General features: G+C 42.0%; 1 protein-coding gene across 1 annotated transcript; it reads right to left on the reverse strand.

Annotated features, from left to right (window-relative positions):
• Window positions 1–1,719: 1,719 nt before the first annotated feature.
• LRRIQ4 (leucine rich repeats and IQ motif containing 4) lies at window positions 1,720–14,131 on the reverse strand. Its single transcript, XM_027123589.1, has 5 exons — window positions 13,112–14,131; window positions 8,341–8,514; window positions 6,752–6,890; window positions 5,537–5,733; window positions 1,720–1,889 (listed from the first exon to the last, which is right to left on the reverse strand). Exons 1-5 carry the CDS (start codon window positions 14,129–14,131, stop codon window positions 1,737–1,739), a joined length of 1,683 nt encoding a protein of 560 aa, XP_026979390.1. The 3' UTR covers window positions 1,720–1,736.
• Between the last annotated feature and the right edge of the window lie 7,043 nt (window positions 14,132–21,174).

Raw genomic sequence — 21,174 nt, forward strand, 5'->3', positions numbered from 1 at the left:
ATGTGTATGTGCGTGTGTGTGTGAAATTCTAATGTGAAAGGCACAAACTGTGGAACATTTTCATATTCTTTACCATTATACGTATCTTAATGTGGTCCACTCACATTTTTATCAGAAAGTATTCCTTTCAGTGGTATATTATTTTTTGTTCTCTTGGCTTTTATCTCAGATATAAACTATGAACACTAATAATGGCCACTGACATACAAATCTTCATTAAAAGTGGTCGAAAATTCAAAACCCAGTATCAAAAAATACCTTGTGAAAATAAAGTAAAATATTTTATTGCTAAAATAAACAAATTAACATATTACCTCTGAGCATTTCTTTGGCATGGAATTTGCCACATAAAACCTACTTAACTCATTAAAGTTTCTGTGCTGCTCTAAGTGATTTTTGGAATTTTTTATTTTTCTCTTACTAGAGCATGAAATTCATTGCATGGCAGAGGGGTCTGTTCACACATTTCTATTCTGATATGCTCCAGTCAAGTTATGTTTTGCTTTCTTCTTGCTACACTAATAATTCATACTGCAATCATTGCTTGAAAGACATGTAGAATTTGAAATCAATACCTCTCTAAAAGAAAAAGTCATCATGGGAATTCCCTGGCAGTCCAGTGGTTAGGACTCACTGCTTTCACTGCTGTTGGCCTGGGTCCAATCCCTGATCAGGAAACTAAGATCCCACAAGCCATACAGTGTGGCCAAAAAAAAAAAAAAAAAGGGTGAGGAGATCTTGAGTGGTATAAATGGGGATGTTTTAGGTAATGATTCTTCACTTCTTTCAGCATTCCCATGAATTCCATGAACACCTGTGCTCATGCAAAACCCTATGAACAAATGTTCATAGCAGCTTTATTCATACTAGCCAAAAACTGGAAACAGAGCAACACCCTTCAAAGGGTGAATGGTGAAACAAACTATGCAATACTACTCAGCAACCAGAAAGGAATGAACTATTGACACTTGCACTACTTGGATGGACTGGAAGTGAATTATACAGTATAAAAAGGCCAGTCCCCAAATGTTACATACTATGTGATTTCATTTACATGATCTTCTTGAAATAACAAAATTACAGGTTAGGGATTGGAAGAGGGGTAGGTGGTAGGTGTGACTAAAAGCAATAGCACAAGGGAGACTGGTGGTGATTGATAGAACAATTCTGTATCTTGACTGTGGTGGTGGCTTCACAAAAGCTACATGTAAGAAAATTGCATTGGACTACACACACTCACACACACAGACACACACACGCACACACACGAAAGTGCATGTATAAGTGATGGAATCTGAATAAGCTCTGTGGCTGGTAGTGAGGTCCATTTTCTGGTTTTGTTACTATACTATAGTTACGTAGGATGTCAACACTGAGGGAGGGTGAAGGGTGCATGGACCTCCCTGTACATTTCTTTGGAACCTCCTGTGAATTATTTCATAATTAAAAGTTTTAAAAGTAGACATGATAGTACAGTGAACCTCCATGTACCTATCACATGCTTCTTTTTGGCCAATCTTGTTTCAGTTGGATTCTTCACATTTACCTCTCCCTGATATTATTCTGAAGCAATTCCCAGGCATCATAGCATTTTTATCCATCAACATTTCAGTAAAAGAACCTTTATTTTTATATATAACCATAACTCTGTGAATAATTTTTGTGTGGTAGGCATCTAATTCCTAGAGATTCTTAATCCATCAGGGTTCATTACCTCAATTCATACATTTATAGAATTATTTCTTATTTTTCTTGACAGATTTTCCTTTTACATCCTGCTTTCCTTTCTTATCTTTTGGAGAATTCCTCCCCTTCTTTTGCAATTTTAGCAGTTCTTCAAATTTCCCAAATCCTTTGCGTACCATTATTCCACGCCACCATGCCTGAATCTGAAAACAAGAACAGCATCAGCTCGTACCACAGTGGACCGGGGATGGTTACAGCTCTTTGTTCTGGTATGTAGTTTTCAAGATGTGGAGAATGAATGTCACTAGAACTCTGAACCTTATTTTCTCTCTTTCTCACTTGGCCAGTCATCCAGGCAAAGCATTTTTCAAGTATTTGGTGCTTTATGTTCTAGACATTTGGGAAACAGCAGTTAAATACCAATGTCACTGACTCTGCGGAACTCACATCCCAGTGAGGGGAATAGACGATAAACAATAAACACATGACTGTATAATTTGCCAGATGGCGGAGGTGACAGTGCACAGCAAGGGGAATGGGTATCCCTGTACCCTGCCTTCCTCTTGTTCCTGGACTACCTGCGCTCCTACCTACAGGTGGCCCTTACCTGTTCTTGAGATCCTATTCCTTCGCACCTACTCAGGAAATCTCTTCTCTAGTAGACTCTTCGAACCTGCCAGTGGCTCCCTGTTTCTCTCAGAATAAAAACTCAAGTCCTGGCCTCTCACCTTCTGAGATGGCCCACACTCTGTCTGTGGAGTGTGTTTCTACCAAGGTCATTTTCACCTCTTGAGATGGACGGCATTCTGTCTATGGAATGTGTATCTCTCTAAATAAATCCACGTCTTAAACAAAAACAAACAAACAAACAACCACCACCCCCCAAAACTCAGGGCCTTGCAATGGCTTACAAAGCCCTATCCAATCTGCCCCTCCCTCCTGATCTCTTAACTCTCTCCCCCTTGCTCACTTGCTCCAGCAATGCAGACACACGCAGGCACTGCTCCAGCTCAGGGCCTTTGCCTTTACTGCTTCCTCTGTCTGGAACACTCTTCCTAATACTCAGATGGTTCACCCCTCCACTTCTTCAAGAATTTGCTCAATTGTCATTGCTATGGACTGAATTGTCTATGGACTGAATTGTGTCCCCTGCTCCCGCAATTCGTATGTTGAAAAGCCTTAATGCCCAATGTGGTGGTATTTGGAGATTGGGCCTTAGAAGGTAATGAGGTTAGATAAGGTCATGAGGGTGAGGCTCTCATGATGCAATCAGTGCTCTTGTAAGAAGAGACATCAGAAAGCTTGCTCTTTCTCTGTCATGTGAGGACACGGTGAGAAGGCAGCCGTTTGCAAGGCAGGAAGGGAGCTCTCACCAGAAACTGACCATGCTGGCACCATGGACCATCCCGGACTTCTAGCCTCCAGAACTGTGAGAAAATAAGTTTCTGTTGTTCAAGCCACCCAAGCTATGATATATTGTAATGGCTGCCTGAGCTAAGACAGTCATTTTCCCAATGAGGCCTACCCTGACCATCTCATTAAATTGAAACCCTTATAAATCTAAAAAAAAAAAAAAAAGATGCAAATGAACTTATTTACAAAACAGAAAGAGACTCACAGACTTAGAAAACAAATTTATGGGGCTTCCCTGGTGGCGCAGTGGTTGAGAATCTGCCTGCCAATGCAGGGGACACGCATTCGAGCCCTGGTCTGGGAGGATCCCACATGCCGCAGAGCAACTGGGCTCGTGAGCCACAACTACTGAACCTGTGCTCTAAGCCCGCAAGCCACAACAGCTGAGCCCATGTGCTGCAACTACTGAAGCCTGTGCACCTAGAGCCTGTGCTCCTCAACAAGAGAAGTCACCGCAATGAGAAGCCCACCTACCATGACGAAGAGTAGCCCCTGCTCGCCGCAACTAGAGAAAAGCCTGCACGTAGCAACGAAGACCCAACGCAGCCAAAAATAAATAAATGTATTAAAATAATAATAATAATTGATGTTGGCTCTAAAGACTGGGTAACCAATGCTTTTATAAGTCAGGTGGTTTCCGGCTCTTTGCCTTCAAGAAAAGTGAAGTTAATTTGTCAGCTTAGAGCCTGCTATCTATTTTGGGGGATATATCTGGAAGAAGTTCAGAGATATGTGAGGCCCTGTCACTTAAAACAAAACAATATAGGCAAAAAAAACCACCTTTTTCCATTCTTGTCAACTTAAGAATTTAAATGAGGTTTCTCATCTGTAAAATAAAAAATAAGAATGGAACTGATGCCAAACTTTATCTCATTCTAGCAATAATTAATAGTTATGCAAGGATGTATAAACTATGTGAAAAAGTCTTACCAAAACTCCTGTAAGTCAAATAATTAAATATCAAAATTTATAATAGATTTTATATTGTTTTGGTCAATTTTATACTACTACTAATTTCACTAAGACTCAATCCAGAACATTACAACACTGTGATCATAGAAAAAAATTTTAATTTAAAATTTTAATTTATATAAATATTTTTGTAGCCTAGAAGTATGAGGTGATCCGTAAATGACATACACACACACACACACACACACACACTAAGTTTAATTCTGAGGGGAAAGTGGAATGGAAATACACGTTCAAGAAGAAAAAGAAATGACATAAAATTTTTGCATGTAAGATAACTTGTTTACTGACATACCAAATCATAATGGTACTTAGATTCCATTGGATACATTTAAAATACTGATATAACAACTCTATTTTAAGATGTCAGTATGTAAAATTCACTGGAAAGTAAATCCTTTGCAATGATTTAAACTTAGTGACAAAAAAGGTTAAATATCAATTTTAAAATGTGCAAGAGGGTGCATGGCTTTTCAAAATGCTTTTAAGAAGTATCCCCCAAATATTATTTTCATTCCTGAGTATATACATATTAAAATTAATATTTTAACATAAACTTTTTTCCTTTATGTTGCAGCTCGGGCATTATTTTGATTTATTAAAATTATGTTTGTGGTAGCTTATATTATCTATGAGTTTAATTTCAGAAGCATAAAGGAGGTATCACACAATATTTACCAGGAAAGGGAGGATGTTAGGTCTGATATGATTGAGGGCCATCGATAAAGGGTCTTACAGACCAAAGACTAACTCTTATTTCAGGTAACATGGAGAGCTGTCCACTTCAGCAGAGGCATGGCAAGATCTGACCTAGGTTTTAACAGCGTAGGTCTGACTGCTGAGTGGAAGATGTATCACAGGGGAAGCAGGTGAGGAAGTAGGGACACTAGTTGGAGGGCTAATGCAGTCATCTGGGTTTGAGATGATGGGGGTTTGGACCAGTTGAATGAAGAATACTGAATACTGACTGAAGTGGACACGTTCCTGGGCTGTCTGGGATATCCTTATGTTTCCATGGGCTTGGTGGGCAAGGAGGAGAGTGACAAGGCTCTTAGCCCTTTGATGCTAAGTTAGGGGCAGAGCAGAACTCTGGTCTCTAGACCTCTGATCCATAAATGTTTTCATTTCTAATTTTTCAGTCTCATCTTACTGACTTTGTTAACATCAGCTTTTCACTCCAGTGAATAGTCCAACAGTTTTAGATAGTTTGGGAATTTGAAGTTTTGGTTTCTTTTGCCTATTTGTCTGCTTCTCATCTGACACAGAGAAAAGGAACAGAAAAGACAAAAATTGCTAGGATGATGTTAAAAACTCTCTTGCTTAGCCCTGGGGATATAAAAGTAAATAAGAATCTCTATTCTCAAGGTATAGATGTGTAAAGAGCAGCCTCATATATCTATAGTTTAACACTAATCCCACTCCAAGCAACTGTGAATACGTTATACAAAATTTTTGCTGATTTTACCTTTGTTGCCATTGTCTTCATATTTCTTCTTTCTTTAAGGTACGCCCGTACAGCCTCAGCGCCTTCGGCACACACTGTCATTGGGGGTTCTTCCATGGGATTGCCCATCAGTGTCAGAACTTTTAGATTCACTAGACTATCCAGATTCTCTGGAAGATGGGTGATCAAGTTGTCCTCGAGCCGTAATTCTTTCAAAGCTGAAATGATTTTTTTTTAAATAATGAATTTGTCTTAAAAACAAGCAAAATTAAAGCATGCATTATTGAGTCCAATCACTTTGAAATGTTTCCTCCTATGCCACGTAACAAAAGACGGCACATTTAATGAGGCAAACCAAGTTCTCTTTTTCATAACAACTCAAGGTTGTTGGAGCCAGTGTAAATCAGTGTTAGAGACAGGAAAATAGTAAATACTAAAAAATGTTGAGAACGTTCCATTCCTCCAGGGATCAAAGAGAGGATAAAAATGCACGGCCTGGAGCATGACTAAGGAGTACCTCATACCCGCCCCTGCCGCTAATCTTTGAATTATGTCCTATAGGTATGGGTAGGCAACAGCTTCCACTCATATTCCTTCATCCTCCTTTCATTAAAGAATAAGTCATAGCTTGAAAACACATCTATAAACCTGAAGATTCAGCACATCATGGCAAAGAAAAAGTTTTTGTTTGGTTCCTGTAGGATCTCAGCAAAAGCCTGTTCAGCGAATGGATGGATTTACAAATAGTGGTTTAGCCTAGTGGAAAATGTTTGCATGTTCAAATATGAATCATGTATGATTTTTCATGTCAATCATGTAGCTCCAAAAGTCCCCCCTTGCTAATTTCATTACTCTGGGTCAATCCTTTTCCTTTTATTCAAGTGACTTATGGACCTAAAGCACATTTAATACAGGACCCCCAACTCCAAATTCTGGCAGATAGCAGGTATTCAGTAAATTCTTGTTGATGGCATAATGACAATATGGATGAGTGCTAACTTTCTTAGCAGTTGCTATTTTCTTTTCAATTCTTAATAAACAATCTAGTTGCCTTTGTGAGGCTCTTAGCTGTGCTAACCTGGCACCTGGCCTTCCCCACACTACTAGGAAGCTCTGCAAGGAGGTGATGGGGTAGGTCTAAGCTCTCATCACTGAGATTGATCTTTAGTAGGGCAAGGAAGCCTTCAACGCTGGGCTCAAACTCCACTGGGCTGTGGATCTACAGAGATTCCTCACCTTGTGCTTGGCAAATGGCATCTGGAAGTTGCTTAATCAGATTGCAGCGGCAATCAAGAATTTCCAAGTTGGGCATCGATCCCAAGGATACAGGCAGGTACTCGAGATGATTGTTCTCTACATACAGCTCTTTAAGACTCTGAAATAACATGAGAGTATACCATAATAACCCTTACATTGATAAAAGAATTATGGTAACCAGAATCACCTGTGAGTTCCCATGTTCTTTCTTTTTTTTCTTTTAATATTTGTTTACTTAGGCTGTTCTGGGTCTTAGTTGCTCCATGTGGACTCCTAGTTTCAGCATGCATGCAGGATCTAGTTCCCCGACCAGGGATCAGACCTGGGCTCCCTGCATTGGGAGTGCAGAGTCTTACCCACTGGACCACCAGGGAATTCCCTCCATGTTCTTTCAATGGGGATATTATGCATTGGGGTAAAGGGAAACACACATTTAAAGAATCATCATCAAAAACTACAATTATTTTTGAGTTAAGCCATCAGTTGCGGTTCTCACGTATGCAGGGAAAAGAGAACATGGGAATCTAGTGTTTATTTGTTTCACAAGAACTTTATGGAAAAACAGTTTGGATCATTTAACTACAAATATCATCTGCTCCCTTTCAACAGCTAATTCTCTGTGGCAGTTGCTACAGAATTGCAATTGCCACAGACATCAATCCAACATTGCCCAAGTGGATGTAACCAAAATGTACAGAGAATAGGTTAACTATTTTCAGATTCACTGGGCAAGATTTTAATGTTTGCATTTCACCCTAAGATTTTGGAGAGTGTGACGTGACATGTACCAGGAGCAAGTTGATGAAAGCAGTTCTGTGAACACAGGGCAAAGGAATAGAGAATTAGGAATAGGTGAGACGTACCTGTTCTGTACATGCCATTGCTCAGTTCCAGGACTGGGAGTTATATAGTTACACCTACTTTATCATTATTAAAGTTACATCTAGTTTATCATTATTAAAGTGTAGCACCAGGAACATGAAAAAAAAATCTTTAAAGTACGCATACATAAAGACACATTGGTATGGCTACTTTGAATGATGTCATCTTGTTGCTTTGCTAGGATTTAGCATAGTGCTGTGGACCCATCTTCAGCATGAACCTGGTGCAATAGTTAAGTACACCATGATATGCCTTCCACCATGCAGGGAGGGAAATCAGACTGTCCCATCCAAAATGCAGACTCCCAGCCATGTCATCTGTATGATACCTTAACTTCAAAATAGTATCATTTTCAGGGAATAGTTTTTAAAAGTGGAAATTAATTGCAAAGTGGTATGGCTCAGTTTCTGCAAATAAAACATGCCAAAGCACACAGTAGAAACAAGTATGGCTTGACATATCCAAGAGCAATTACAATAAAATGTTCTTGGAGGATGGATCCCGGGGCTGTTTAAGAAGACAGTGGGAGCCTCAAAGTGCAACAGTGACTGCTTGCTGGGAGCTAGGAATCTTGTATGGATGATTCCACATGCAACCTGTGAGAACAACACCATGTCTTCTCAGTATCAGCCAATTTAAGGAATCAGGGCGTATAATTTTTTGCCTGCTCGTTTGGGGAGGCTTACCTGTAGTTTCCTAATGCATTCTGGCATATGGGTAAGCTTGGCTCCCTGATCTTGGCCAATGTATAATTTCTCTAAAGACTCTAAAGAAAGGATTTCTTCTGGAAAGGAAGGAAACTGGTTTCCGGTTAGTCCAAGAATCTTCAGTTTTGAAAGTAAACCAAAGTTTGACGGTAACTGGAAGTATTCCAAAAAGATAAGTTTCAGGTCAAGATTATTTTTAACAGTAAGAAAATAAATTGGGCTTTTAGTTTTGAGGCAGAATGTTTAAAAAATAAGTAGAGCAATTTAGCATCTCCTACTGATGAAAAGTTAGCCCATATGTTTGCATATATAGTATTTATACTCATAGATATATAAAGTCTGGAGTTCTACCTTTCCCCCAGCCTCTCTGCTCTTTACTTTTAGGCACTGGATAAAATTAGAGCAATTTTTAACCTACTTTATTGCAAATTTTTAAGCTGTAGTGTATCAAATGCTTGACACTACTGAAAGAAAAAGTACTAAGCTTATTAGTGTAATATTGCAACTATAATATTCATAATTAATTCTGTTATTGGAACTGATCAATTTAGTGACATGACCTCTCACCCTTAAAGGCTTTAGCTCAGCAATTCTGAAACTTTAGTTAAAATCTCAGTTGGAAGGAAACAATGAATTACTGTTATATCTTCTGCCCTCCAGTGAATCCCAAGGCTATCTGTCCTGGTATTAAGCAGGCATTTCACAGACTCCCACTCCCAGACTTTCAGAGTTGGAAGGCCTTAAAAAGGTCTCTCTATTCTAACCCTCTAATATGGTGGTGGAATATGTTCCATCGCTAGCCATCCAGCCCATATTTAAACACCACCTCCTGGGATGAAAAGCTCATTGGCTGAAGACCACTACTTACCAAATTTCCTTCTCCTGTCAAGCCAAAAATCTGTGTCACTAATACATCCACCTATTGGCCTCTTTCTGGCCCTCTGGAACCACATGGAAAAATCTCACTCTTAAAATATGTGACACAATCACCCTATTGATTATGTTACAGAAATACCTATTTTCTTGTAGGAAAAAAGGCCCAACTCTGTGTCTTAATAGCTTCTTAACTCATTTTGAAATATAGTTCCCTGGCAAATCCTTCCTCACGGGTCCCTGCTTCAGCCTTTGGGCTTTCCTCCCACCCATTCCCTAATCTGCCACTCTACTTTTCATGACAATGGTTAATAGGGTTTGGCTCAACCCAATCTCTCTCTAGATCGGTGGAATAGGTAAATAATTAGTGAATAGATTATCTCTGTAGTGGGCTTTCTTTTGACCTACAGGCCAAAGTCTCATACACTTGGAATCTGCCATAAGCCATTTTTCTCTTTATTGTGTAGTGTGAGGGTTCATTTTCTTAAAAAGTTATAAACTGCTTACAGTTTTACTTATTTATTAACATTAAAAAAAGAAAACTCAGAACAAGTCAACCTCCAGAGAAACTGATGTTTAAGCTTTCCTTCTTGGCTATTTCAAAATTCTTCATCAGGCCCTTAGATCCCTTCAATGGGAAGCATCTGCATTCAATGCAGTCCAAAATAATGGAGAAAGAGTTTTCAATCTAACCACTTCATTATAACCTAGTCATTTCACTCTTATTGCTGTTTACTTCATTCATAGGTTTAGCTTTTCTTTTTCAAAAGCCTACTGAATTTTAAAGATTTTTTTCCCCAGGATATTTAAGATCTAATAATTAATCCCGTCATAGTCATATCAAAGTATAGTGTAAGTAAACTTGGATGTACAGAAAACCTGCCGAGCGTCAAATGAGAACAATTATTGCTGACACTATAATTGAGCTGTAGCCATTCTGAGGTTGAATTTTCCCCCTTAATAGTGTGAATGAAAAATGTTACCAGCCAAATCAGTAAAACAAAAGATGTTGCAGCCCCCTGACAGTGAGCCCTGAGGGAACTCAGGATGGAGACAAATGGGCTGCCCACTCCCAAGCCCTCAGCCACTGCAGTCACCCTCCACGGTGCACCCTGAGGAGACTCAGGATGGCCCTAGATAGCTGAGGTGCATATCAAAGGAATGATTTCAGTGAGCCCAGACTCTTGCACCTTCCCATACACAGAAATGCGCTAAATTCCTTAACTTGAGAATTTGGTTTTCTTTAATTAACAGTAATCTTTTGAAGTTCCGACTACCTGGTCTTTGTTGCAAAAAGTCCTATATATCCCGGCTCCTCCCTTCCCTCTGTGGAGCAGACCCTCTGAGCTATCTGAGAGGCTGCATCCCCTGCTTAAGTCCTCAGTTTTGTCCACCAAATAAAACATAATTCTCAACTTTTAGGTTGTCTGTCTTTTTTCAGTCAACAATAGAAATGTACCATACAAATAAAATCCATCTAGATACACACTGAAAGTTTGCTATTTTTGCCTCCATCTAGGAAAGAAAAAGCAACTGGCCAGGCTTCTAGCGCCAGAAGCCCATGAGGCAAATTTTGGGGTGTGATAAGGCGTTGGCTTAAAGGCAACGTGTCATTATGGAGAGAAATGCATTGGGAGGTTGCTGGAGGCATAATAGGAAATTGAAAAAGGAAGACAAAAGCCGCAGAAATACCATCATAAGAACTGAAGAATAATAAGCACTGGTACATGGAGATTTTCATGTTCAACATAATAACATTGAACGTGTTCACATTTAGGTGCAGTTTGACTTGCAGTAAAATTTGGTGTTGGGTGAGGCTAATCTTTGTTAAGGAGCCATCTGTGTGTGATTCCCTCCTCCACCCTGATTTCTTAAAATGTCTCACAGGGAAGGGTTAGGTATCACTCGTGACTCAATAGGATTTAAGTGAACTTCCCAAGGGTGCTTTATATTTTGAGCCTTTCACTCCCAACTGTGGAATGACAGACTTTGTTCACTATAAAAGGAATTTCTTACATGAGCTGCAGAAGAATTGGGAGCCGGGCAGAGGACTTCTCACAGAATCTCGAAAATCCTCCAAGGTGGGCTGCTACCTAAGTAGAAATTGAGTCCTAGATTCTTTTCCTAAATCTTAAAGTCATCATCAAAATATTTACTTCCTGAAAGGCAGTTTTGAAACTCTCTAGCAATGAGGAAAACCAAAAAAAAAAAAAACAACCCAAAGTTCTAGAAATTGAAAGTCAAGTAAAAGATTAAAAAAGAACAAAAAACAACTTTAAGGCTAGGTCTTTTATAATGTATGAAGTACATGAGAGTGGTGTTCACGGCTAGGAAAAACAGACCTAATATTTGGTTACTGTTGTTGATTTCCAAACCTCCCTTTCTCTCTCTCTACAGTTGTCTTTTGCTTTTAACAGAACTCTGTTCTTTTAAATTTTCAAATATGAAAAAAAAAGATATATTCAATATCTTGTAATAACCTATAATGGAAAAGAATCTGAAAAAGAAACATATATATACACAACTGAATCACTTCGCTGTATACCTGAAACTAACACAACATTGTAAATCAACTATATTTCAATAAAAACATAAAATAAAAAAAAGCATCTGTACCCGCCGTCCAAACCTTTCGTTAATGAACAAAATGAACTACTGCAATTAAAATTGAGTTCTTGGGGCTTCCCTGGTGGCGCAGTGGTTGAGAGTCCGCCTGCCGATGCAGGGGACACGGGTTCATGCCCCGGTCTGGGAAGATCCCACATGCCGTGGAGCGGCTGGGCCTGTGAGCCATGGCCGCTGAGCCTGCGTGTCCAGAGCCTGTGCTCCACAACGGGAGAGGCCACAACAGTGAGAGGCCCGTGTACCGCAAAAAAAAAAAAAAAAAAACAAATTGAGTTATGATCCCATCCTCATTTCCTTGACTTCCTCCCTCTTCCAAGAGGCAGCCATTATTAGGAATTTTGTGAGTTTTTTTCCAGTACATATTTTTATACTTTTATTACATATAAAAATATCCATAAAATGTGTTGTGTGTTGTGTGTATGTAGTTTTGTGTGATTAAAGATTTATATGTGATATAATATTCTGCTATTAGGTGTTTTACTTTTTAATAAACATCACACTTTTGAGATCTACCCACATTGGCACATATAACTCCAGTTCACTTAAATTATTGTGTAGTATTCCATTTTACAAACATACCGCAATTTACTTGCGAATTCCTCTACCAACTGACATTTAGATTATCTCCCGTACGTCATGATTATCAACAATGTTACCATGAACGTTTTTGAACACACCACGCTGCACACATGTGGGAGAGTTTCTCTAGGGACAAACTGATTTTGCAGTTTCCCGTGAATGGAACATTAAAGCCTAAGGCTGTATGTGTCAGAGAACTCTGCTGTTTCAGGAAACCCCGTTAGGAGGTAGTCTTGTTAAGAACATGAACCCTGCAACCCAGTGCTGTGGGTTGGCATCCTGACTCTCTCATGTACAGGTGTGTGGCCTTGACGAGTTAGTTAAGCTCCGCATGCCTCATTTTCCTCATAGATCATTGAGGATAATATCAGCCACATCGAAAAGTTATTGTGAGGATTAAATGGGATAATATCAATACATGTAAAACATTTAGCCCAGTGACCGGCACGTACATATTGTAAGTAAACATCAGCTACCGTTTATGATCACTATTGCTATTCAGAGCGGGAAAAGTAACATAAATGGTGACCCTGTTGGATATATCTGTTAACCCCGGATTTTCACTCGTAAACTCAGTTCGAATTTCCTGATGTTTAGACACAGAACTACACCAGCTTAGGGCCAGAAGGGCCCTTGGTGGGAGCATAGCGACAGCCAGGAAGGGGATCGGTACCTTGCATATTTTATTATCATCCAGCGCCAGGATTTCCAGGTTCTGCAGCTCACAGATCTGCAGTGGACAGCGTTCCAGATAGTTCTGGCTGAGATCGAGGAAGCGCAGGTTAACCAGGCGTCGGAAGGGGCGGCGCAGCACCCGCAGGCCGGTGTTGTGCAGGTAGAGCAGGTGCAGCGAGGTCCACCTGCAAAGGACGTGCGGCACCTTCTCTAGGTGGTTCCCGCTCAGCCCAATCTCCGTCACCTGCGAGAGCTCGGCCAGGGTGTGCGGGACGGAGTGGAGGCGATTGTGGGATAAATCCAGCACCGACAGCTTGGAGCACTGGCACAGCGACTCTGGGAGAGCAGGCAGGCTGTTGTAGGCCACGTAGAGCTTCTTCAGCTTCGTCAGGTTCCCAATCTCTTCTGGGATGGCACTTAGCTTGTTCTCATCCAGGTCGATGATCTCCAGGTTGAAGAGACCACACAGCTCCAAAGGGAAAACTTCAAATTGGTTTTGCTTCAGGTGGATCTCCCTCAGTTTGGTCTGGTTCACTATTTCCTTGGGCAGAGATTTCAGGTGGTTTCCCGCCAGTCCGAGCAGCTCGAGGTGGTGAAGGCGTTTACAGACGAGGGTGGGGATCTCCGCCAGGTCCGTGCGGTAGAGGCGGAGCTCACGCAACTTGCGGATGCCGCCGAGGACCCGAAGGGACGAGGCCAGGAGCGGGTTGTCGCTCAGGTCCAGGCCCTCCAGGTTGCTCAGCTTCCCCAGCTCGGGGCACAGATTCTTCAGCTTGTTCTTGTTCAGGTAGAGGATCCTGACATCCCTTAAATGCTGAATATCCTTGGGGATTTCTGCAATCTGGTTGTTTTCCAGATGCACTTCCTCTAATTCTCGTAAGCCTAAAATCTCCGCTGGAATGGTAAGCAAGCTCTGATTAGAAGCGTCAATGAAAAATGTTCTATCAGAGACCTGTTGTGGATCATTTTTCTGATGAATTCTAGATGAATGTTCTGATTTTGTGCTGTCATTTGACATTATTCTGATGGAAAGTTCAAATATTCAAAATCTGAAATATTGTGAAAAGAAACAAAAAAAATATCAGTTTACTTGCCACCAGATTTGGTATCTTTAAGAGAAATAAAGTTTAGTTGATTAAATTGAGTGCTCACTACGACACAACATAAAATGTAGGCTTTTGTGTTTCATGTTGGGAGAATACCCCTCTTTCTCCTAACAGGTTGACTTATATTTTAAAAGAAGGATTGTCTAATTTCAATTTTTAGAAATGCCTCTTTTGATTCTATTTTCAGGTTGGATGTGGAAGGTTGCAAAAGATCATTGATCTTACCATAAACACCGAGAAAACATTAGGAAAAAAATAGTACTTTAAAATACTGCATTTTGGGGAGTTCCCTGGTGGCTTAGTGGTTAGTATTCTGGGCTTTTACTGCCATGACCTGGGTTCAGTCCCTGGTCAGGGAACTGAGATCCCGCAAGCTGCGTGGCCAAAAAACGAAACAAAAATTGCATTTTTCCTTAAATCCCCCAGAGAGTTGTGGATGTAAAGAAGGCCAGTAGAGGGCTTCCCTGGTGGCGCAGTGGTTGAGAGTCCGCCTGCCGATGCAGGGAACACGGGTTCGTGCCCCGGTCCGGGAAGATCCCACATGCCGCGGAGCAGCTGGGTCCGTGAGCCATGGCCGCTGAGCCTGCGCGTCCGGAGCCTGTGCTCCGCAACGGGAGAGGCCACGACAGTGAGAGGCCCGCGTACCCCCCCACCAAAAAGAAATCCAGAAAGTTTCACAAAGCAAAACTTGAATTTTCCGTGCCCTGGCAACTATTTCATAGCTTTTACATGGTATTTACAGCTGTTTATATAGCATTTACATTGTATTAGGTATTATACGTGGTCTAGGGGTGATTTAAAGGATGCAAGGAGGACGTGCATTGGTTATATGCAAATACTATGTTGTTTTATATAAGGGCCTTGAGCATCCACGGATATTGGGATCCGAGTGGGTCCTGGAACTAATCCCTTAGGACACCGAGGGACGACAAGGAACAATGACATCCTCACATATTTTCTTTGGTTCTGACTTCTAGAAATCTCAGATTCGAGTTAGACCTCTACTCCGAGTTCTTGACACATAAGCACCCAGTGAATCCACTCAGCATCCCTCTCCCCTGCTCCCCTACCCCCCAATCAGGGAGGGTTTTTTTTTTTTCCCAAACTACATCCCTCCTCCATACCTGGAAATCACTGGGGGTGATGAGAAAGGTACTAATGGAAATGAGCTGTACATGTGGTGTCTTTTTGACCATCCTATTTGATATGCATTTTGACATTGCAGGCTGTCGTTCTGTGTAAATACTGTTTTGTTTTGCTAAGGCGGATGGGGAGAACAGTGCTGTAGTGCCGTTTGCCTGGTTAAAGCAGCTCTTTCCTGTTTATTCTGTTCTGACCCTGTTTGTTAGTCACTCTCTAGAACAAAAGTCTAATTCTGCCCTTCTTGCTCCTTTGGAAGAGTATGCTTCCCTTCCCCTGGAGCAGCAATTAATTAATCCTCAACCTCTCTTTCCCCTATTTTCTTAACTCAAAATACTTTAAGGGAGGAATAGGGAAGGGCGGGTGCTGAATTGCACCTACACTCACACTTGAGTATTTCAGGCTACCTCTCAACTTTGTTGGTAGCACGTGGGATAAATGAAAATATAATTGTCTTTTCCATCATCATCATGTATAATCTGAAGAAATACAGTGATGCTTAAAATCTGTGGGTGATGCTTAAAAATCTCTTGAGGCACAGGGTTTCAAGAGACCTCTGCCTTGCCTGGCACAATTTCTTGGCAGTGGAGCGGTGGTCTGGAATTGGCTGGTGGGGTAGTGGGAAGGAGAGAGGACTCAGACATTTTGTTTTTCACCTTTGAACTGTCTTCCTAACTGGCCTGTTTTTAGCTTGAGGATCTTCCTTACACCTTTGCTCAGGCCAAGGAGTCTCTGACTGGTTCCAGAGTCCTCTACAGCAGGGGTCCCCAACCCCTGGGGCCATGGACCGGTACCGGTCCGCAGCCTGTTAGGAACCGGGCCGCACAGCAGGAGATGAGTGGCGGTGAGTGAGCGAAGCTTCATCTGCCCTCCCCATCGCTCACGTTACCGCCTGAACCATCCCCCGCCCCTTTCACCCCCCATACCTCCCCCCCCAACCCCCGTCTGTGGAAAAATTGTCTTCCACGAAACCGGTCCCTGGTGCCAAAAAGGTTGGGGACCGCTGCTCTACAGGGGCCTTCCACTTCTCTTCCATCTATGGTAACCCCAAATAGAGGGCCTTCCTTCCCTCCTTCCTTTTTTTCTCTCCCCCAGGCCCAAGTACCAAATCCTGAACATGTTACCCTGTAACTATCGCTGGGTTCTGTCTCCTTCTCATTCCCCAAAGTCCAGTCTTAGCTGATGCTTTATGATCTCTCCTGAGCTGCTTCATACTGCATCTCCCCTAGGTCGTGTCAAATCCATCCTCCATCAGCTGTTCCCCATTTGAGAGCTCCCAGCGCCCTGCCCCATAACAGCTCTGCTTCTCAGAGGATGCGCAGGACTCCACGTGGATCTGGCCTCGCTTGCCACACAGCTCCCCCTTCGCCCCCAATACACAGTCTGGGCTCCTCTGGGCAGCCCCGAGAACCTGCACATCTCCAGAAACGCACAAAGCAGTTTTGCCCTCTGGCAGGTTCACCCCGGCCAGTCAGAATGATACCTCTTCCAAGAAGCCCCCCCTGATGCCCCCACCCCTCCACAAGACTGATCGACAAGCCTCTTTATGCTCCCTTACCTTCGCGCCCTATCTGTGCTAGTGCCACTCTGTGCTTTTGCGCCTGGGCTCCGCAGGTATGTGCACACTTTGGGGAAAGGACTGTGTCATAATCGTCTTTGTATCCCCGGGCCCTAGCCCATCAGCTGGGCCCCCTAAACCTCGAGAACTTCTCCCTGCAAAGGAGCCAGGGTGCCCTCCCTCAGAGTGTCTTTAACCCAGGGCAGGTGACCTGGACCCAGACGGGGTGACCTAGGAGCCTCCATAGCATCGGCGGTCACTGCCCGCCCAATCAGGCCTCAGGGACCAAGGGAGTAATGGCGAAGGTCGCCACAGCCGGCTGGTTCCGGCGCTCAGGGTCGCGCGGTGGATCCGCTCCCAGCGCAGATCGTTGGCTGCCTGGGGCGGCTGGCGCACGCGCGCGGTCGTCATGACAACGCCGCTGCTGCGGCCCGCGGGATGCAGAGAGCATGCAGCGTAGCCCGCAGGAGGCCAGGCCTGAGTCCCGGACCCCACCTTCCGCCCCATCTACGACCCCTACTCCGGCGTGGGCGGCGGCCGACGGTAGCGGTAAGAAATAGAGGGTCCTTTGGCGCCGGCCTGGCCCGGACAAAACGCGCGAGGGCCGTCGGGGCCAGGCCCATTCCTTCGAGCAGACTTCGGGCCAGAGGTGGTCCGGCGGGAGGGTGCCCCTGGGAACCCCAGCTGTGGCCGGAACTTCGGGGCGCCCCCAAACGCAGGCGGGAGCGGAGCCCCAAGTTCCCGCAGCGGGTACGCTGTTCGCGCGGTGGGTTGTCCTGAAGTACTAAAGTGTGTGTGTCGCTTTGCTCTTACGGTCTTTGAGAAGGTTGTCTGGATATACTTCTTGGGCCCCTTTTTGTGCAGTCTCCAGAGAGCAGGGCCCAGGTGGGCGAGAGGGTCTGGAAACCGCTCTTTGCACCTCGACGCCAGCTCGGTTTTAAGTATTTCTGCACCCATGAATTATCCGGTAGCAAGTTAGGTATAGTGTGAACGCCCTCTCCCTCCACCATTTCCATTTTGGACATTTGTTGTAGATATGGAATTGTGCCAGAAGCCTTCGTATTCCTCAAAGCACCATGAGATGAGCATCGATATACTCTGCTTTTAGCATAAGAGGAAATTTAAGATCGAAGAATTTAAGTAACTTGTTCAGCGTCACACAGACGTTCTGGATAGGCACCCAAGTATGACACCCTCAACCCTTCGATTTCCCAGTACTTGGCTGTTCCAGTATAGGAGGGCATTGGGAACCACCTCCAAAATGAGCCCTTAACTAGAATTTTTTAAACAGGCTGTTAAGTAAAAATTATTTGGAATTCAAGACTCCAGTGTGGATTAAAAATGAAATCTAGGTTAGAGTCTTGACATTTTCTTGTGTAATTGGTTATTCCTAGGTTTTGCTTTACACTTTGCAGACTGGTTTATTATTTTCTCCTAATATGAATACACTATAGGAAATAAATTATTGGTGTCGTAGAATCCTGACATACAATACTTAGGTGAATTTTAAATAAAAGAGAGAGTAGCAGAAAGATATAGCTGAAGCTTTAAAATAATCGACATCCATGGCCAGGTAATTAAATACAAATATTCTTGTAAATTTCTTTAGCTATATTTAGCTTGTAATCTAAGATTCCTTCATGTCTTCACAAAAACATGACCTGTAAGTCTGTCTGTCTGCATGTCCTGGATACGGTCGTGCCAGCTGAGGGCAGGCAGAATGAACGTCAGAGAAATTCTCAGGGCAATCCTCTCTTCTTTGATGACATACTTAAGATCGTTTAGAAATCAAAATGGAGTAACTGTGGTACAGGCATGCAACATGGAGCCAAGTGGCCACTGTGGATATGATTTCAGATGCATTCCTTCATCACTGAGAACTTGAATTTTCTCTAAACTGTATCAGACTCAAGGACACTACCAGCTGTTTTCAAAACAGAATCTGCTAGCAGCTGCTAGTTGCAACCTTGTAGTTTCAAATTACCCCCACCTTTGCAATTTTGTAATTGTTTCAGACTCCTAACCAGTCCTTGCTTACCAAGCACCCTTACTTCTTGCCAGCTCCAATCCTAATTCTTGACAAACAATTTATGTAACCTCGTGGGTTTTTTGCATTTATAAGCCCCCACCATTTTGTAGTCTGGTGGAACACAGTTCAAGTGCTTCTTGGATCTGTGTCCCCTGGGTTGCAGTCCTAACAAACCCCAAATAAACACGTCTTTATTTCAATCAGGTCTCTATTTCTGAAATTTTGTTTAACATTTTTAATACCGAGGAAAGTAGTAGCCAGAAGAGAGGAAAGAAACCCAGTGGGAGCCCAGCTGCAGGAAGTAAATCCGTTTGAGATCTACTTGCTTTGTTTTCTGTTGAGGACGCTAAACTAGCATTTTTTGGATTGCATTCCATGTTAACCATGGTCACGAAAGTCCTAAGTCTGGGAGCACTTTTAACCTCCCTCCCCGCCAGGCTCAACAATCTGAGGAATCTTTGAGCACCTGAGAGTTTTAAATGTCCTGAGAAGTGTTGTAGATAGGAATCTGTTTAGCATTGTTCAATTCATCATTTCCCAAACTTATTTGACAGTAAAACCTATTCTATTTGGAGCATCTTGTAGATTAGTATTCCACAAAACACAATTTGGGAAATATTGTGCTAAAGTATTATTTAAATACATGAAAATTTCCTAAAATAAGTGAAAGATTTCTTTAAAAAAATTTTTTTAAATTGTAGGTGATTTACAATGTTGTGTTAGTTTCAGGTGTATAGCACAGTGATTCAGTTATACATATGTATATATAAGTATATTCTTCTTCACATTCTTCTCCATTATAGGCTATTACAAGATACTGAATATAGTTCCCTGTGCTATATAGTAGGTCCTTGTTGTTTATTTTATATCTGGTAAGTGAAAGATTTCTTATGTACATCTATCCACAAGACAGAAATTATGCTGATATTAAAAATTTTCAGAGAATATCTAATGATATGGGAAAGCTGCTCACAATGTTAACTTAAGAAAAAAAGGATATAGAAAAAGAAAAATTATAGGGAAGAAATAGCCCCAGACCTCAGTTGTGGTGGTTCTTTGGTAGTGGGATTGCTGATGAATGTTTCTTTTCTTTTCTTTTTTCTTTTTGATATTGAAATTTCCAAGTTATCTGAAATAGTGTGGGTTAAATTTATTTATTTATTTATTTGGGCTGCATTGCAGTGCAGTGAAAGCACAGAGTCCTAACTACTGGACCACCAGGGAAGTCCCCTAAATTTATTTTTTTTAAGTTTATTTTAAAAAACTATAAGAAAAGTTTATTTGCTTGCACTTGTAATATGATGTTCCTCATCTTAAATCTTGTTTTGCATATTTGTTTAGCAAACTCTTTAGTTCATATAGTGCAGAAATCCACTCAGCAAATAAGATCTTTGAGATGTAGAGACTTAGAGAAGCTGGATCCTAAAGACCTCAGGCTGATTGAGTAGTGATATCTGAGCATGGACTCTTAAAGAGACATACCCAAAAGGTAGGACAGAAAATACAGACAGTGGTGTGTGCTTCTAAGAAAAGTGTCAGCATACCTTCTACCCAAGAAGGCCTGGGCCTCAAAAAGGATGCTTTTAAAGTAATAGCGAAGGGGAGGGGGGAGGGATAAATTGGAAGACTGGGATTGATATATACACATTACTGTATATAAAATGGATAACTAATAAGGAGCTACTGTACAGCACAGGGAACTCTACTCAATACTCTGTAATGACCTATATGGGAAAGAATCTTAAAAAGAGTGGATATATGTATATGTATAACTGATTCACTATGCTGTACACCTGAAACCAACACAACATTGTAAATCAACTATACTCCAATAAAAATTTTTTAAAAAGTAATATCGAAAATAATAAGACCATTAAGGAAAAGTGCAGGTATAACAGAGGAACAAGTTCTTAACTCCTGTTTTGTTTCTGTCTTCCTTACTAAGGACTGGACAGGGAAAATCACCTTTAGAAAGAGGAAATGGAAGGCCTGGGTAGGTGAAGTGCTTCTGTGAGCTAGACCTCAACTTGGTGTTGGGAAGCACAGACAGAGCTGTATTCAAATGCCATCAACGTGCATTGTATAGAGGGTCTCCAAGAAGCCTGTTGGACTTGGTGATTTTTCAGATCCCTTTTGAGTTTAGACTCTGTGATAAAATTGTCTTTGTTTGAAGCCATGATAAGCAACCTTGAGTCACCCTAACCCATTATAGCAGAGTAGGAAGAGAC

Source organism: Aethalodelphis obliquidens, unplaced genomic scaffold (assembly GCF_003676395.1).
Source record: "Aethalodelphis obliquidens isolate GAN/ISIS:26980383/991018 unplaced genomic scaffold, ASM367639v1 scaffold1, whole genome shotgun sequence".
NCBI classification, from domain to species: Eukaryota; Metazoa; Chordata; class Mammalia; order Artiodactyla; family Delphinidae; genus Aethalodelphis; species Aethalodelphis obliquidens.